General features: G+C 36.3%; 1 protein-coding gene across 2 annotated transcripts; it reads left to right on the top strand.

Moving 5' to 3' along the window:
• Nucleotides 1-1,788: 1,788 nt before the first annotated feature.
• Nucleotides 1,789-17,436, top strand: trpv1 (transient receptor potential cation channel, subfamily V, member 1). 2 transcript variants are annotated; one of them, XM_051696603.1, is made up of 16 exons: nt 1,789-1,971; nt 5,378-5,611; nt 6,186-6,343; nt 6,464-6,616; nt 6,750-6,887; nt 8,321-8,619; nt 10,416-10,586; nt 10,760-10,915; nt 11,146-11,241; nt 11,371-11,441; nt 12,106-12,271; nt 12,469-12,535; nt 12,635-12,939; nt 13,708-13,829; nt 14,051-14,157; nt 14,676-17,436. In XM_051696603.1, exons 2-16 carry the CDS (start codon nt 5,421-5,423, stop codon nt 14,768-14,770), a joined length of 2,295 nt encoding a protein of 764 aa, XP_051552563.1. In that variant the 5' UTR covers nt 1,789-1,971; nt 5,378-5,420; the 3' UTR covers nt 14,771-17,436. The 2 variants fall into 2 exon arrangements, with proteins under 2 accessions (XP_051552563.1, XP_051552565.1); XM_051696605.1 differs by lacking the exons at nt 12,469-12,535; nt 12,635-12,939.
• Nucleotides 17,437-17,565: the final 129 nt, after the last annotated feature.

The raw sequence follows: 17,565 nt of genomic DNA, 5'->3' as shown, positions 1-17,565 counted from the left end.
TCTCTGAGCTGGCCAAATTAGAGTAGAAGAGAGTTATCAGTTTTAGCTCTTTGAGTGCTCATTGAAAATGAATTAACCAATCTTGTTTTTCCAAGTTTTGCCTCAAAGTTCATTGTAATTAATAGCAAGCTGCTTTGATGCACAGAAGGAAAGATTTCTTGATCTCGTTTTAGCATGCTTTAAAAAACAAACGTACAAAATTACAAAAATCACTTGAAAATATCTTTGCACAAAGCTGTGAATAGCAGATGAACTAACTTGTATATGCACTTCAAGACTTCATGCTTTATTTAAATCTCTCTGGTTCACATGACTCTGGCTTTGTGCAGAGGCATTATTGAGAACATGGCCATTATGATGCCCCCTCAAAGCCTACAGGCTGCAGGGGTGACAAGGATTATTTGCAGTAGCAGTGCTCTCATGTAACACAGTTCTGCAAAAGGAAGTGGAGAGAGTATTTCCTTTTCCTGTAGTCTTATGGAAAAGATGTGGACTCAGCAGTTGGAGTTGCTATGATGTTTAATGATCAAACATAAGAAGATATGACACAGGTCAGCCATATCATATGCTATAGGGTGAAGTTCATCTCAGAGACATTTACAATGTGCTATATTGCTCAACTATATTCATTTTTTACTTTTAAAAATGAGAGTTAGTATTGAAGTGCACTTAAATAAAAAATGTTTGACCAAAAATTAGAGTTAGTATTGATCAAATATTATGAAATGATTTATTTTTAACTTTATTATATCAGTGAAGTCTTAATTTACCTTTTTGATTATTTTTTTTTATCAGTCTGTTTATTTGTGTATCTATTGATCAATCTGCTTTCCACCTATTTAAACGCTCTTTTTTATTTTAATTTGTCAAATGATTTTTCTTCCAATTTATCGGCCCCATACTAGCCAGCCATATGAACCATCACTGTTGTTTGCAATTTAAGAATTCTACTGAATGACTGAATAGAGCCTTGACATAACAAAACATTGTTTACAATGTTCTGTGGCATTTTAAATTGTAATAAACAACAAGACTTTGATGCATCATATTTCCAGTAACTTTTTATGCTTATTCTTTGTTTTATTTGAGCTTATGCAATATCCAGTACTTTATGTACTACATCTTGCTCTTGCTGGAACTGACTTTTCTGCTTAAGCCATTGTGTCCAGTTCTTTAAGACACCTGAAATGTCATATTGAGGAACAAACAATGAAAAGAGGTGCAGGCCAGCTTCACATCATATAGGGGCACATCTTTTACAACATCTGCACCAAAACATGATTGTATGTTGAAAACAAACAACAACATTCTGTTCATGTGTGCACCTTTAACCACAATGCATGTTTATATGTCTCATACCATCTCACTCTGCCACAGCAATTCAGTGTCATTCAGGAAACCATGCGAGCTATGCAACATTGCTTTAATAGAACCACCACGGTGTCTCGATTAGTGCAGATCTGAGTGCTGGGTGTTTCAGATGATCCTCAAAACCCATGCAAGATGCTCAGTGAAGTATTTATGTGAAAAATATGTATTCCAGAACATGTACAATATCTGCATAAGTGTTTGGATTGTTATAGATTTAAAATAGAAAAAAGTGAAGCATTTGTAAGAGAGAATTTTAATAATGTGTGATATTTACTGTAGATGTGACATTGTTTGGTGTATATGTAGAACTAAAGGATTATAAACAAGGCACAAAGGGGTGTGAACATAGAAAAACATACATAACAGCAGACTCAAAAATCAATACAGAGAGTCTTTCTGTAAGGCTTTTACCCACTTCAAAACATCTTGCCTTTGCTTCCTCTCTGAGACAGAGAGAGAGAGCTACTGTATCACTCTCATCGACATTGAGTTCAAGGCATCATACTTTAATCAAGCTCATTAATGTAAACAACAAAGAGGAGCACCAATAAAACTGGATGCGTCATATGACAGAAACTAAAAAACAAACAGAAATTGATGGTGAGTACAGATGTTTAATGTTTTATTCTCATAATGGATTACTGAAATATAAAACCATTTAAATTCTGATTTTGCTAATGTAGTGCATTGTAACAAAACTTTTGCTGAAATGCTTTCAGTTCATTTAAATTTTTTGGATACCTTTGTGAAATTTAGTAAATATTTCCGCAGATCAGTTTGAACTATTCTCTTAAGTCTGAACTGTGTTTTGCTCAACTCCAAGCATGCTGTATCAGTGCATCTCATAATGTAATAAGCATCAATGATGTAATCCAAAGACGGTGGAGCATAATGCACCCTTTATGTACTGATTCTGCTATAATGTAAAGCCACTGGATACTTTTTACAGATAAGTTATTTTATATTATTCTAAAAAATAAGAGTCTCCAATGTATTAGAACACAGCATCTTGCCTGACATACCATTTCATGAATTTGGTCAGGACAGGGCTTTACTGATGAGACTAATGTGGACCATTCCCTGGATGGGATCATATAGCATGAAACAACATAAAACTGTATTAATAACTGGGTCTGCAAAAATCTATTACAGCCAGCAACAATCTGCTGTGTCTCGCATACAGAACAAGCTTAATTTGTTCCTGGTTTAAACTTATCTTTTGCATTCTTGACACCTTTGCTTTGACCATTATGTGCGCATTAAACGTTAATTATTGTTTTGACAAATCTAAAGAGATTTTCATTGTCACAAAGATAAACAAAGTTCTAAAATTGTGTTTTATTAAATGCCGAATCAAGATTGGATGCTCTGATTATCATGACTACATATTACATTTAAGGATACCTCCATAATTATTTTGGCTGTTAAAGTATGAGTGCTTTTTTAATGCAGCAGTAATGTGCAAATATGCTCAAGCTATTTATAAAACATTGCAACTAGTTTTGCATTACATTCAGTAACATGTCTTCCCATCACAGACAGTTTCAGCCTGAATCGTGTGTGACCCCTTCCTCTTTTACTAGCGCTTAAAGCAAAAAGACACAATAAAGTGATCCATTATAAGGGGCACTTTCTAACAATGTTGCTATTACATTTTTTTATTTTTATTTTTTGTATAACTGCAGTGTAATTTGACTATTCACAAAAGAAAGGAACAATTAGTGAAACAGTATTAAAGCACAATTCCTGATCTTAATGCTAGTACAATGCTGGTATTATAATGTCACAATAGCTTATAAAAGCAATCTGACCATCTTTAAATTAATTGGTTAAAGTAAAAACAAGCCTTTTAGATACAAAACCATCTTAATTAGTGAGGCATGGTAAAATGTCACCAGATATATCACATGTGTGCCCAGGGGTACTCATTTCTAAATGGAACAATAGTAGCTTTTCCTACAAACTCAGAAATCAAAATACCCTCTCATACACTGTTGACCATGTGCAACATTATCGCCCAAAGACACTGTAATGCAATCTCTCTTTGGTGTCCATTTCCACTCATTGCATCTCTTACTTTAGAGAATGCAATGAGATATGAACCCATTTACAGAGAGGCTAAGTTGTAATGTTCTAAAACAGACTATTCAGTGCATTAGAATATTCCATTTGGTCAGACATACACTACCATGTATTTGTTCTGGGAAGTTTTTCTTAATGGAACAGTCATAGTCCATTCCCTGGATGGGATCATATAGCATGTAAAAGCATGAAGAGAAATCAATAATTCAGTTTGCAAAAGTCTATTAGAAGCGGCAACGATCTGTGTAAATATACACTTACAGACTCACACACAGACTGAATGTGCTTAATTTGTTCCTTATCAATTCTTCCTTATTAATGTGTTTCTACATTTTGTATGTCTGAACATTTCTGCTTTTACCTTGACCTATAAATGAATACACATTTCTATTTTGATAAAGAATGAACTTTGCATGTCCAAAAGATAAACACTGGTCCATTAGATGGGTTAAATAGGCCTAAAGAGTTTAAGAGATTGATGTTGAAATTAGATGCTTTTATGATAAGACTTCATATAATAACACCTAATAACATTTTGGCAGTTTTTATAGAGTCCTCGTTTTGTGTGGCAGTGAGATACACATATATCTAAGCTATATATTCAATTGTAGCACTAGTTCTCCATTTCATTTTATACTGTGACTTCCTGTCACAGGAGTTTCCATTTGGATCATTTGTGACCCCTTCCTCTTTCACTGGTGCTTAAAGCTAAATGACACAATGAGATGGTCAATTATTTCTACAAATAGCTCTTACTCTCTCAAAAATCAGACAAAATCTGACTAAAATGACACCTTTAGCACTTTATATGAATATGATACACACATATATGATGCACATTTATTAAAACATTAGAGACACAAATACAGTTTTGTACTTAGACTCTTATCCAACAAACAATTAACCTAACATGAAAAATGTGTAGCTTTGAACACATCAAAAATCTGACAACATGATCACACAGGAAGTCGGCTTGTTGTTTCCGAGAGTTCATGTGCCCTAGAATCTGACATATTGACTCGCTGACAAGCGGCATCTCCCATCAGACATTTTTGCATCGACCCAAGTGTATTTACCTTCCCTTGTGGCACCATCAGAAGTGTGTTGGGTCAGCAGCATGGGGGACCTGGGTTTGGACCCTGTGCTCACTGTGTCAAAATATCTACCATTCTAACCAGCCAAACCTTTTTACCCTGGATGGAACATGTGTGCTGCACAAACCCATTAGAATCAAAATATGATTAACGATTCTGACAACACTAGTCACAAATCTTGTGGAGTTTTAACCTAATACTACAAAACGCAATGCCTCTTCAGACATTTATGATTTCCAGTGATTTTTTAAATGGACACTTTGCACAGACTGTGATGACGCGTTTCCACCATATTTAGCAGCGTAAATCGAACAAACGTTTTTATAAAAAAAAAAAAATTCTCCCTTTTTCTCCCCAATTTGGAATGCCCAATTCACAATGTGCTCTAAGTCCTCGTGGTGGCATAGTGACTCGCTTCAATCTGGGCGGCGGAGGACGAATCTCAGTTGCCTCCGCGTCTGAGACTGTCAATCTGTGCATCTTATTACGTGGCTTGTTGAGTGTGTTACCGCAGTGATATAGCGCATGTGGAGGCCTAACGCTATTCTCAGCGGCATCCACGCACAACTCACCACGTGCCCCACCGATAGTTCTGGACCCATAAATATTACATTTATTTAATGTCTTTCAAAAGCTATTATGCTATCGCCTTGGTATTTGGGTTATGGGTTTTATCCTTCCCTAATATAACTTTATTATATTACGATTAATTATAGATTAAATGATATATAACACATTTTGTAGTCAGGCATCCATTTCCTGGGCCTTTTTGTATATGAAATTGAAACTAATGATGCCCTATATTTGCCAATGATGTCAATTTTTTACAGCTTACAGCCATAACTACAGCTGTGAAACTACAAGGAAACCAGTATGAGCAAATCAAAAGACAGCAGTTTCATATCATTCACTCTGGAGGTGGATGACAGGACAGAGGAGGAAAGGGCCAAGGCCAAGCAGGCGAGGAAAGGTCGCTCTAAGCACAAGATACCCATGGACTCTAATTACCTGGAAGACGTTGTGGCAGCTGCACCCAAAGTTAGATTTAACTACCACTTTGACAGGTGAGTGGGGTTACTAACTTTGAGCATGGAGAGCTGGGATAAACCTTATCTTATCTCATCTTTGACATATCAGCAGTCATTAACCAAGCCAATTCAATGTACAAATTAATTGATTCACCATCTTAATCACAGGTATTTGCTGTGTGAAAACTGTAAGTCCGATCAGTTAGAAAAGACATAGCATGCTGTCAGAACAGTCTGAAGGTCTGTACTAAGTTTGGTGGATGTAGCTTGAAAGCTCTAGGAGTTAGTGTTAGAAAATGTTTGTTTCGGTTTAGGGATTTTGAAAAAACCCCTAAACAAAGTTTGTAGAATAACAGTATGTTAGCTTTATCAAGCCAACATAATAACAGTAAATAAAACTTGCTAAACTTAAATATCTGTGTTGTTCATTGCTAAAACTGTCCGCTATTTTTTTATTTAACCAACCAACTGCATTTTGCCTGCGCCATTAAAATGATCCCTGCTATTCCTAAATTAAACCATACTGTAGTCGTGTATCAAAAAGCTGTTTTTTTGCTTTTAGAGGACAATTGAAAAAATACTAATATTAAAAGATGTATTCTGCTCATAGGCAAATCAGACAAGTGAAAGAGGAACCAGCTGAACAGAACAGCAAGAAGTTTACCATTGAGGATCTATTTGAGGCAGCATCCAGTGGTGAAATCTCTAAACTGCAGGGTTTACAGCAGTACCTGCAAAAAAGAAACAAACATCTCTCTGATTCTTTATGTACATATGTCTCAATTGTATGGCAAATATAATGCAATCCATACAGAGAAGTATATATATATTTTTAAATCATGACATATTTATTGAATAATCCAACCCATGTTTTTATATATTCCTTAGATATGTCCAATGGAAAGACAGCCCTGCTGAAAGCTCTTTTAAACTTGAAGAATGGCGAGAATGACACAATTGAATATCTTCTTGACATTGCAGAGAAAATAAACGATTTACAGAAATTCATAAATGCTGCATACACAGACAGTTACTACAAAGGTCAGAGCCTTGTTGTTATTAGTTATGGTTTTATATTAGCTAAAAGGCTGGTTATTTTTTATGAATCAACAGAATATTGATCATCTTTAACTCAAACCCATCCTGCAATGTTATTGCTCTCCTTGACATACAGGTCAGACAGCTCTCCATGTTGCCATTGAAAGGAGGAGTGCAAAGTTTGTAGAGATGCTGGTTAAGAAAGGGGCAGACGTCCATACTAAAGCCTGTGGGACATTCTTTCAGCCCAATAAAAGCATGTGCTTCTATTTTGGTAAGTCTAACACTAAGGATAAGGTTGAACTTTTGCTATAGGTTTTCTTCAACCTTCATCAGTGATTTTAACCAACAGCATATTATAAGCAGTATCACTGATTCAAGGAACAGGCATTTATTTTAGGATTACAAAGTATGCTGCATGAAATGCTTCATTTCAAATATATTAACTCTCAATGAAAATCTGTATATGGGTTGTTGACATGAAATACATTTAGCAAATTGACATGTGCTGCATTGTGACATGCTATAAGCTACTCCTAATATTTGTACAAAACATTTTACACATTTTTACTTTGCAAATGATTTTTATGACCTCAAATTAGTAGAGATACTACACTGAATAGGCCTATTTGTTATTTTAAAATGCATTTGACACATCGTACGATCTTTTAAAATTAACAAGTGAAGGCAGAAATGAAATGAAAAATGTTGAAAACCTTGCTGAAGTGTGTAATTTCTGCACCACTGGCATCACCAAAAAATATGCAAAAATAATGACTGTTCTTCTCAAACAGAACCACCAAATGGTTATAAAAACAGATAGTCCCACCCTAAGCTCATGGCATGGGTTGAGCCAGTTTTGCTGTGTCCGGCTGTATGGGTCACTCAAACAAAGAAAATTTGTCGATAGCGCCACAGGTCAGACCGATCACTGTAAATTCAGCCGAATTAGGTTGTTGAACATATGGGCACATGTTGGCTCCAGTTTCTGGGTGAAATGTCCACAGAGTGGCACCAAAAACGAATTGTATTTGTAGTTATGTAATACAGTCAACAGGAATACATATTTTATTAACTCTACCCCTCTAACCCCAACTCTAAACCTAACCATTAGTGGAGCAAACATTTTATTTTAGAGGGAAAATGCAACCTCCGAATCACTCTCACCATTCTTTATGTGAACATCATTACTTCCTGGTTCTCACATGGGACCAGAAACCATATCTTTGAGGTTGCTCATGCAATGCACTCTCAGTAGCACCAGACCTAATGTATTCACAAAAGAAATTATACAAAATGTCTGATGGGAAATAGCACTTGTCAGTAATTTGGCTGAATGGGGTTGATTTCAGGGAAATATCATGCCGATTTCCCTTGTGATTTCCGATTTCCCTTGTGATCATGTTGCCATATAGGTGAAATCAACTTACTAATGGGCTACTTATAGTTGATTCTGCATATCAAGCTAAGATACAAAAAAGTTTTAACATTTAACAAAATTGCACATCATAGAGGCCAGTCACTGCACCTTAAATACATACACTAGCCTTTTCTCATTCAGATTTCAACTTTAAATCTTGATGTTGATAAAGAAAAGTTCACAGACATGTTATGTGTCCGCAATCCATTTTAAATTTGAACTTCTAATGTTCGCAATGTTACTCACCCAATAGGGCTACCTGTTTATTTTGCACCTTTTCTGCACAGGTGAGTTACCATTGTCGCTAGCTGCTTGCACAAATCAGCCAGACATCGTAGACTTTCTGATGGATAACCCTTACCAGCCAGTGGATCTCAAAGAGAAGGACTCTCATGGAAACATGGTGCTTCACGCCCTTGTAGTGGTGGCCGATAATAGTTCTGAGAACACAGAGTTTGTCATTGACATGTATGATCACATCTTAACCAAAGCTGCTCAACTTCACCCCAAGCTAAAGCTGGAGGAAAATGAGAATAATCAGGGACTAACTCCTATCAAACTAGCAGCCAAGACAGGAAAATTTGAGGTAAGGTGTTTGATAACTATGATTACCACAGAGTAATTAAAAAAAAATTGTTATCTCTTTGGGAAAACATTTTCTTTTTGCTGGTAGTTACTGATTTTTGAATGTTCCAGAATATGAACAATTCTGATTACGATATATTTTGCTAAATAGAAGCAGTGATTCATTTAAAACAGGCATGCACTCTAAAGTCAGTTCGTTTGTTTTTGGATGTTCCTGATTTCGGATGAGATGACTGACACTCACATGATCTGAAATGTTATTTTCCCTTTGAGAAAAATGTCAGACATAGACATCAAGTCAGACACTGGTCCTGAGTCATTGTCATTTAATCATAATTCTACATAGTATATAGACATAGTCCATAGTTCTGCATGATCATTTGTTTTCATTTGTTGTTTTGGTGCTGTTGTACGTATATTAAACTGATGTTGATTCAGGACTTGCTGAATTTCACAAAGTCAAATCTCATTTTAGATAGCAATCAGACTTCCTGTTGTTCCAAAACCGAATTGCTCTATTTCTTCCATGGAACTCAAAAGATGTTCAGTCATGACAACTCTCTGAAAGATTTAGCATATTAATGTGGGTATGAAATATGGAATTTGGTCTTGGCAGACTAGATCTGCTATGCTGCTGCTGCTGCAGAGCAAGTACAAAGACTTACTACTACTAGAATATACACAGACATGCTGAGTTAAGCATATATAATGGTAGCCAGCTAATAGGTAGCTGTGCAGTTTGTAAACCTCACTCCCCTGGCCTCAAGATGTACACTAGCGACTGACGCTAGAGGCTGTAGCCTTTAGCCTCCTCATTAGCGCACCCTCCTCCCACATCGGAGATGCAAGTTCGAATCTCGTTTGGAGCGGGTCGTGCAGGACCGGTTACAGTGACGCTGTGACCTGGATGGGAGTGAGGTTTAGGGGGGTGAGTGTAACGGTAGTCAGCTGGTAGGTAGCTGTGCAGTGTGTAAATCTTACTCCCCTGGCCTCAAGAGGCACACTAGCGACTGATGGTAGAGGCTTTAGCCTCCTCGTTAGCGCACCTACCTACCACACCGGAGATGTCGGTTCAAATCCCGCTCAGAGTGGGTCAAGCAGGACCAGTTACAGTGGTGCCGAAACCCGGGATGGGAGTGAGGTTTAGGGGGGTGAGTGTAACAGTAGCCAGCTGGTACGTGCTGTGCTGTGTGTGTAAACCTCACTCCCCTGGCCTCAAGAGGCACACTAGCGACTGACGCTAGGGGCTTTAGCCTCCTTGTTAGCGTGCCCGCCTCCCACCCCGGAGGCGCCGGTTCGAATCCTGTTCGGAGCAGGTCGAGCAGGACCAGTTACACATAGACAAAACACAAGACATGTTGCATCAAGCAATTAGATATACATTCAGTCCCCATATAGCTGATCTTGAAAAGTGAAGCTGGGAAGGAGGAGGGTTTTAGAGAAAAGAGTAGAGTTTCATGCCTGAACTTCAGTCATTCAGGCAGTTATCCTCAGTCACCATTCACTGTCATTGTATGGAAAAAGAAAATGTGAATGAGGCAAATATTCTGCCTAATATCTCTTATAATATCTTTTTTTTTGTTGTTGTTTGAATTAACCATAAGAGTATATAATGAGTGAGCTAAAAGGGGGAAAGTTCTGTTTACTAAAACCTTCAGTTGATAAATGGCATCTGCTAAAAGACACATCTAATTAAAATCTGTTGTTGCTGTTGTTTTTTAAATAATTTGTAACTAATAACATGTTGTAAATAGTCTGTCTACTTAAAACATTTGTTGATTGTCTCATGTTCATCAGCTGTTCAGGCACATTGTTCAGCGGGAGTTTAAAGAGTGCAGACACCTGTCACGGAAGATCACAGAATGGGTCTATGGTCCAGTGTGCTCCTCTCTCTATGATCTTTCGTCCCTTGACACCTACGAGAAGAACTCTGTACTGGAGATAGTCGTCTATGGCAGCGAGATTCCTGTGAGGAGACACATTAATTAGGTTTATTTAAGATTAAGATCATGTGTTGAATTGCAGCTTTCATTTGATGCATAATTAATTTAAAATGCAAAATTGTATCTATATAAAATCTACATGGATTAAGATTACCTTTTGTTGAAAGCAACATGTTTGTTTATGTCATCTCATTTCAGAATCGTCTTGATATGCTTAATATTGAGCCACTCAATAAACTACTAGAAGAAAAGTGGGAAAGATTTGCACAATGGATTTTCTTTTTCAACTTCATTGTTTATCTTGTCTACCTTTTCATCTTCACTGCAGTTGCTTATCAGCACCAATCAGGGGAGGTACACACACATACACACGGATGACTTACTAGAAAGTTAGTTAGTTAGTTAGTTAGTTAGTTGTCATGGCATGTCTATTGTCTGCCCTGTCTTAGGGATAAAAGTTTGTGGCAGATAATTTGTCATATTTTAATTTTGTGATCAAGGGTTAGGGTTAGGGTTACTTCCTTATTTCCAGTCCAATTTCTGACACAAGCTACTATGATGTTAAACACTTTCTTTCTTTAAAGCCTCCACATTCTTACTGGAATCAAAGGGAAGACTACCTGCTTCTTACAGGACAAATCATAACTGCCATTGGAGCACTTTACTTCTTTTTGAAAGGGGTATGTTTATCAATTAATGCTGTCAAATATAAAAAATAAAATAAAAAACGAAACTTTCATATACAGCACATAAATACAGAAAACCAGGTTTCCATATTAATAGATAATTTTTTTTTTTTATCCTATAAGTTAATAGATATGGTCAGGAAGCGTCCAAGATTTCAGGCCCTGTTGACAGACGGATACACTGATGAGCTTTTGTGAGTCCCTTCACTCTCCTCTGTTTAACAGCTTTATCTAGAGCTTTACAAGTCTCGTTTCTGTGTTAAAAACCTAGTTGGACCGAAAATGAAATTGTCATAATTTACTCCCCTTTCATAATGTTCGTGTCCTTAATTTTCTTTCTTCTGTGGAACACAAAATTGTAAAGAATTTTCACACTTCTCTTTTCTGAAAACAAAAGCATATAGCACTGTCAAACAAAAATCACTATTAAAATATTTAATATGGTGGGAAAAATGTATCAGTGGTCAATAACTGTACTAGTTAAAATCTGATAACATTGCTAATTTTTTTTTAAAAATTATATTTCACACTATAAAGCTAAATTGCCTGGATTTTTTGCTACAAAGACAGTAACCGCAATTAAACACTTAATATGGAAGCACTTTGCAATAAGGTTGTAATCATCAGCAGTAGTCAACAATATATAAACGTTAAAGTTAGTTAATGCACAATGAACTAACATGAATTAACATTGAACAATAGAGTACTTAGGAATGAACATTAACCAAGATTAATACATAGTGTGAAAATATTGTTCATTGTTAGTTCATGATACCGTATGCATTTACTAATGTTAATGAATAGAACCGTGTTGTAAAGTATGTTTATTCCAAATATACAAGCTTTTTGTGGTCTTAGTTTTCTGCAGGCCCTGCTCTTCATGGTGTGTGCTGTACTGTACTTTCTTGGTAAGGATGAATATCTGGCCTTTCTAGTTATGTGCCTTGCTCTGAGCTGGGTAAACCTCCTCTACTTCTCCAGGGGGTCCAAATACATGGGAATCTACAGTGTCATGATACAAAAGGTAAAGGACATTTGTGCATTTTTGTATATCTTCTTGCCCTATTCTATAGTAAAGTATGGTTTTGTATTGCACTAGAGATGTATTATACAACACATTTAATGCCTCTTTGTAGTCCTTCCAGTGCAGGCAGCACTTACAACTTTGCTTCAGGTGCTTGTAAGAGCACACTCTCAAACACACTGTTTGTTCATTGTCAGATGATTCTTGGAGAAATTTGGCGATTCCTTGTTGTATACATGGTCTTGCTCATTGGATTTTCTGCAGGTATTATCTTCCTGTGCACCCTTTCTAGAATGTCATTTTTATCACAATAAGCTTGCAACATTACTTAGTTAAGTTTATTAACTGCTTTTTACTCAACAGCTGTGGTAACACTTCTTGAAAAACCTAAAGGCCGTAATTTGATCAACGTTTTGGATGGGACTAACAACTGCGTGAAAACCTCAATACAAAGCGTTTACTTCATCACTCTGGAGATGTTTAAATTTACGATTGGCATAGGAGATCTGGAGTTCACAGATAATTATAAATATAAGGAGGTGTTTTATGTGCTGTTGATTGTCTATATTGTACTGACGTACATCCTGCTGCTGAACATGCTGATAGCACTGATGAATAAAAGAGTGGAGGAGATGTTAAATGAGAGCACCAGTATCTGGAAACTACAGGTATAAAGGCCTAGAGCTATACTCAACTAATTGAAAAAGTCAACTAGACAGAAAGAATGACATAAGAGAAAGACAGAGAGAGAGAGAGAGAGTGTGTGTGTGTGAGAGAGAGAGAGAGAGAGAGAGAGAGAGAGAGAGAATTTTTTTGTGTGTGCTTGAATGAGTCAACATTTATTTATATAGCACTCCCTTTTAAAAAAGGAAAAATAAATCTTCAGTTTTAGTACTTTTTTCACTTAGAATAAATTATTCAGTGCGTACATCATTTAATGGATTGTGTATGGGAAATATTGCTGTAATAACTGTAGTATTAGTTTACTTTTAAACTAATTATGTTGGATTCCACTCTTTTTAATAAGAGATAAATTTAGTCCATGTTTCAAACCTTTTAAAAGCTAATGCAATGGTATACTGTATAAAATGCAACAGAGCACAAGGGCCTTAAAGGGATCAATTCTAAAGCAGCTGACATCAAAAGTCTGCCAGCATAAATTACCATATGCCATGAATAAGCATGTTCCTATAATCTCGTCAATCACAATGCCTCCCACTCTCTTATCACTCTAAAGCTTTACCCATTTCTGCACTCCTCCTACACATTACATGAACAAGTCATGCCATGACACAATATTTCAGTAGCATGGCTGTATGTTTGTATATGGTACAGCAGACTCATCATCATGTTTCAAACCTGCATGATTTGCTTTTTAGTTGTTTAATTAGGCAATAAATATGACATATAATACAAATTTTATTCTTGTGTCACAGCGTGCGATCACCACCTTGAACATAGAGTGGATTCTTCCTCGTTGTCTTAAAAAAAGGCTGCGCTCAGGGTTAAAGAAGGACCTGGGAAGGGGGCATGAACCTGATCAACGCTGGTGCTTCAGGTGACCTTTGACCTCTGACCTCAGTGGCTTCCACACAGATCTCAGGGACTACTGATTCAAGCTCTAATTCTTTTATTATCTGAAGATGGACTATATATTATGAAAAGATGATACAAGATGATTTAAGCATGCTCACACACACAAATTATTTTAGGCTCTGCATATAATACATGCATGTAACAGGAGTGAAACCATTAGCAATGTGTCTTTGTTGCTTTCAGTGTGGAAGAATCCAACTGGAAGCAGTGGAACAGAAACCTTGGTACAGTGAACGAGGATCCTAGGAAATTATGCATGCGCGTACCATCCCCAACTGAACTCCAGAAAGGTAGCCAGTGTTGAACATATATTTCAGTCAGTGTCAGAAATTAACTGGTGCTCGAGGCAAAAAAGCCACCGAAGTGACACAAATGAAACAGATTGTGGGCAAATAAAGTCCCTCTGTAATTAAATTCTTGGTATTTGTGATTCATTTCTTAATATTATACTCTAGGCCCAAGTATATATTATTGCATAAAATATAATGTAGAATTACTCATAATGATTTTATGTTAATAAAATGATTAAATTGAAGTATTAAGTTGAAGGATGACACAGTATCTATTATATGATTAGAAAAGTTTGCCTTCCTAAAATTACAAAATCCAGGGGGCAAATAAGTTAATTTCTGACACTGGTTTCAGTCATGTAGTGATAAAGACATCAAATATGATTTGTTAACGGGTGGAAAAACTTTTTGCTTAGAAGTCTGGGCATACTAGATTTACAGTGCGCTCATGTATTTATTTCTAAAAATGGGCACTTTTTAAATCTGCTACCTAGATAATGTCATGTATTGGTCCACAGAGCCTGGATGGGGTGGAATCGTGCAAGCTTTCAGTAAATGGGGAACACAAAGACGCACACGGCGCAGCAATACACAGGAGTTGTCCTCTAGCTGAGATCTCAAGCTCTGATGGTCTTTTGATGACAAATACCACCAGTGGACTGTGAATCACTGTGTATTAGTGTATCTGTGATGTGCCAGGCTTTGAACTGCTTGAAGAACAAGCTATTTTATTCAACACACTGAATCTATGTGCAACCTACTTACAATGGCTTGAATAGTGGGTATAGTGGAGAAAAGACCCTTGTCTTTATTCCTTCATTTCAACTGGCAGAAATAAATACACCTCAAACACCTTTTGTACACACACACACACACACACACACACACACACACACACACACACACACACAAAGCATGAATATTTGCCATGGGTACCTTTTATTATTTTTATTTTTTTTTTGTTTTAGGTAAATAACCCTATACACGATTCCCACATTTTCAAATTAATAGATTTCCACTTTTCAATTTGTTCGTGTTATTAGACAAGGAATTTTAATAATAATTTATAAAAAGGGTAATTTTTAACCAGTTTTCATATTTGGAGCGGATCTTAACTAGGAAAATAAATAAATAAAATGTATTCACAACAAATTTTGTTTTATTAATTTCCAGGCCTGGAGATCACAAGTTTAAATTCTCTGGAATTTCCAGGTTTTCCATGACTGTGGGAACCCAGCCTATAAGACTATGCAGGGGTGGACTGGCCATCGGGAGCACCGGGTGTATTCCTGGTGGGCCGCTGTTTAATTAGGCCCTGTTGCTGCGCAAGTACTGGCCTGTCCTACAGGCGATATAGGTGGCCGCCCTGGGCTCAAACATGCCCGCGTGGACCCCATTACAGAGTGAATATTCAAAATTCTCTGTAAAGTCTAACTAATTGACTAGCTTTTCTTTTAAACAGAAATGACTTATTTTGAAACTACTTACACATCTTAGCGTATTTCCAGAGGTGCGCCTAACTACCTCGCGTGGACCTCATTATTTGACATACAAATCACAATAATGGTGACAACCAAAGACAACATGTTAAGTATAAGATGAGCTCTGGATAATCACAAAATGAGTAACAACAAATACAATAACAGCAGCATATATAAAACCTGCAAACAGTAAAGCTATGAGCAGTACATAGCCATTTGCATGATTTATTTATACCGCAGGGAGCTGAAGTGCGGCTCGCTGAATAATGCTCACGCCTGATAAAAATGCAGAACATAAGTCATGAAAAATATTACTTTGTGGATATTTGAGTCTTTGAGGATTACTTTGTATAAAGGAAAGCAGAAACAGCACATGTCAAAACACAGGGCTTTTCACTTTTCTGAAGAATAATCTGGGGAAGAAATTAAAACACTGCAAATATAAAGATGCAACAAACTCACATAGAGTGAAAATATGAGCAATTAATCTAAGTTCAACACTTTAAGAGGTATGTTTATTTTTTTTTTTACATATATTTATATTTGTTTATATTTATATATGTACATATTCTGTCCAACTTTGTTTTCATAGATTTATTTTTTAAAATAAACATTTACAGTTATGTAACTGACTTTAAGTTTTAAGCATTGTCATCAGTGTCCTGCTGTGTGACACTTTCTTCATCTAACTATTTTAAACATTTTATGATCTTTTATAACTATATGAACATATATAATATATTATTATTATACTTGTTGTTTCCACAACCTCATATTAACTATTGAAAACACTTTGCACTTCTAGAAAAAAGTTGAAAGGTGATTAAGATCTTTAAAAACTTTGAAGAAATGCTGACTTGTCACAGCACCTAAAATACACACTTTCCATTGTACTTTCATGTACATTTTAACCTAACATCTGAATGTTGGGGAAAAACGTTTTGGGACATGTTATTTGTCTGAGTTATTAAGTGCTTATTTTAGTGCTTTCTCTAAAAAAATCCACTCATCACATTTACGGTGGTTTTATATGTTTTAAAGTTATGACCATTTTGCACTGTGGGGCCCATTGTCATGACTAGCAGTCAATATAAATGTTGTCTTCTTTTTTTTTTTTTTTCAAACACAAAATTTTAAATTGAGCCAGAAAATGAAATCAATGAGCCAGTGTGTTATGGTGTGGTGTGTTGCTGGCCAGGTTTGGTGGGCCGCTCTGGGCCAGAAAGTCCAGGGCCACTTTTTAGTCCCAGTCCGCCCCTGGGACTATGTAATATGGCTGGCACATTTATTTGTAATTTATGCGTAGTTCCTAAAATAGATGTAATATATATATTCCATTTTGCCATTGTTTCATGTGAATTTGTGAGACGTTACACGTCCCTGTTATTAATATTGGTGTATCTTAAAGTGTATCAATTCAGCCTTTTCTGTGTCAATTTGTAATGAATTTTTTTGTGACATCTTCAGTGGGATGTTGCAATGAGCCGCTTATGTGGAAACGCAATTAAGCCAAAAACACGAGTTGTTGTTGTAGCAAGAAGTTTAATGTATGTCTGAACGAATCTTCCATCAAATAATGTGTGAAAAGGTGGAACATAAACATAATAATTAGCCTAAATCATTAGAAAGCCGGGACTTTCCTTAATACTTTAGTATTTATAACTCAAATGTGTTTCATGGTCAAAGTGACTCATAATGATGGAGCAGGTCTCATATGTTATCCACCAAACAATGATGTTAAGGGTCACAGGAGGTCATGGTAAAATCTTTGCTAGTACTGGAATAAAGCAATTAATCAGTGTTATTGTTTGTTGTTGTTGTGGTTTTTTTTTTTAACTCAGCAGCCCAACATTCTCAAGTTGAGGTAACCTGGTTAAAGAAGTCTTTTCTTAAAAACTCATTTTAAAGCTATATACAATAAGAATGT

The sequence above is a fragment of the Myxocyprinus asiaticus genome, chromosome 4 (assembly GCF_019703515.2).
Source record: "Myxocyprinus asiaticus isolate MX2 ecotype Aquarium Trade chromosome 4, UBuf_Myxa_2, whole genome shotgun sequence".
Classification (NCBI taxonomy): Eukaryota; Metazoa; Chordata; class Actinopteri; order Cypriniformes; family Catostomidae; genus Myxocyprinus; species Myxocyprinus asiaticus.
Note: the sequence above shows the minus strand (reverse complement) of the source record. Positions and strands in the feature narration are given on the sequence as shown.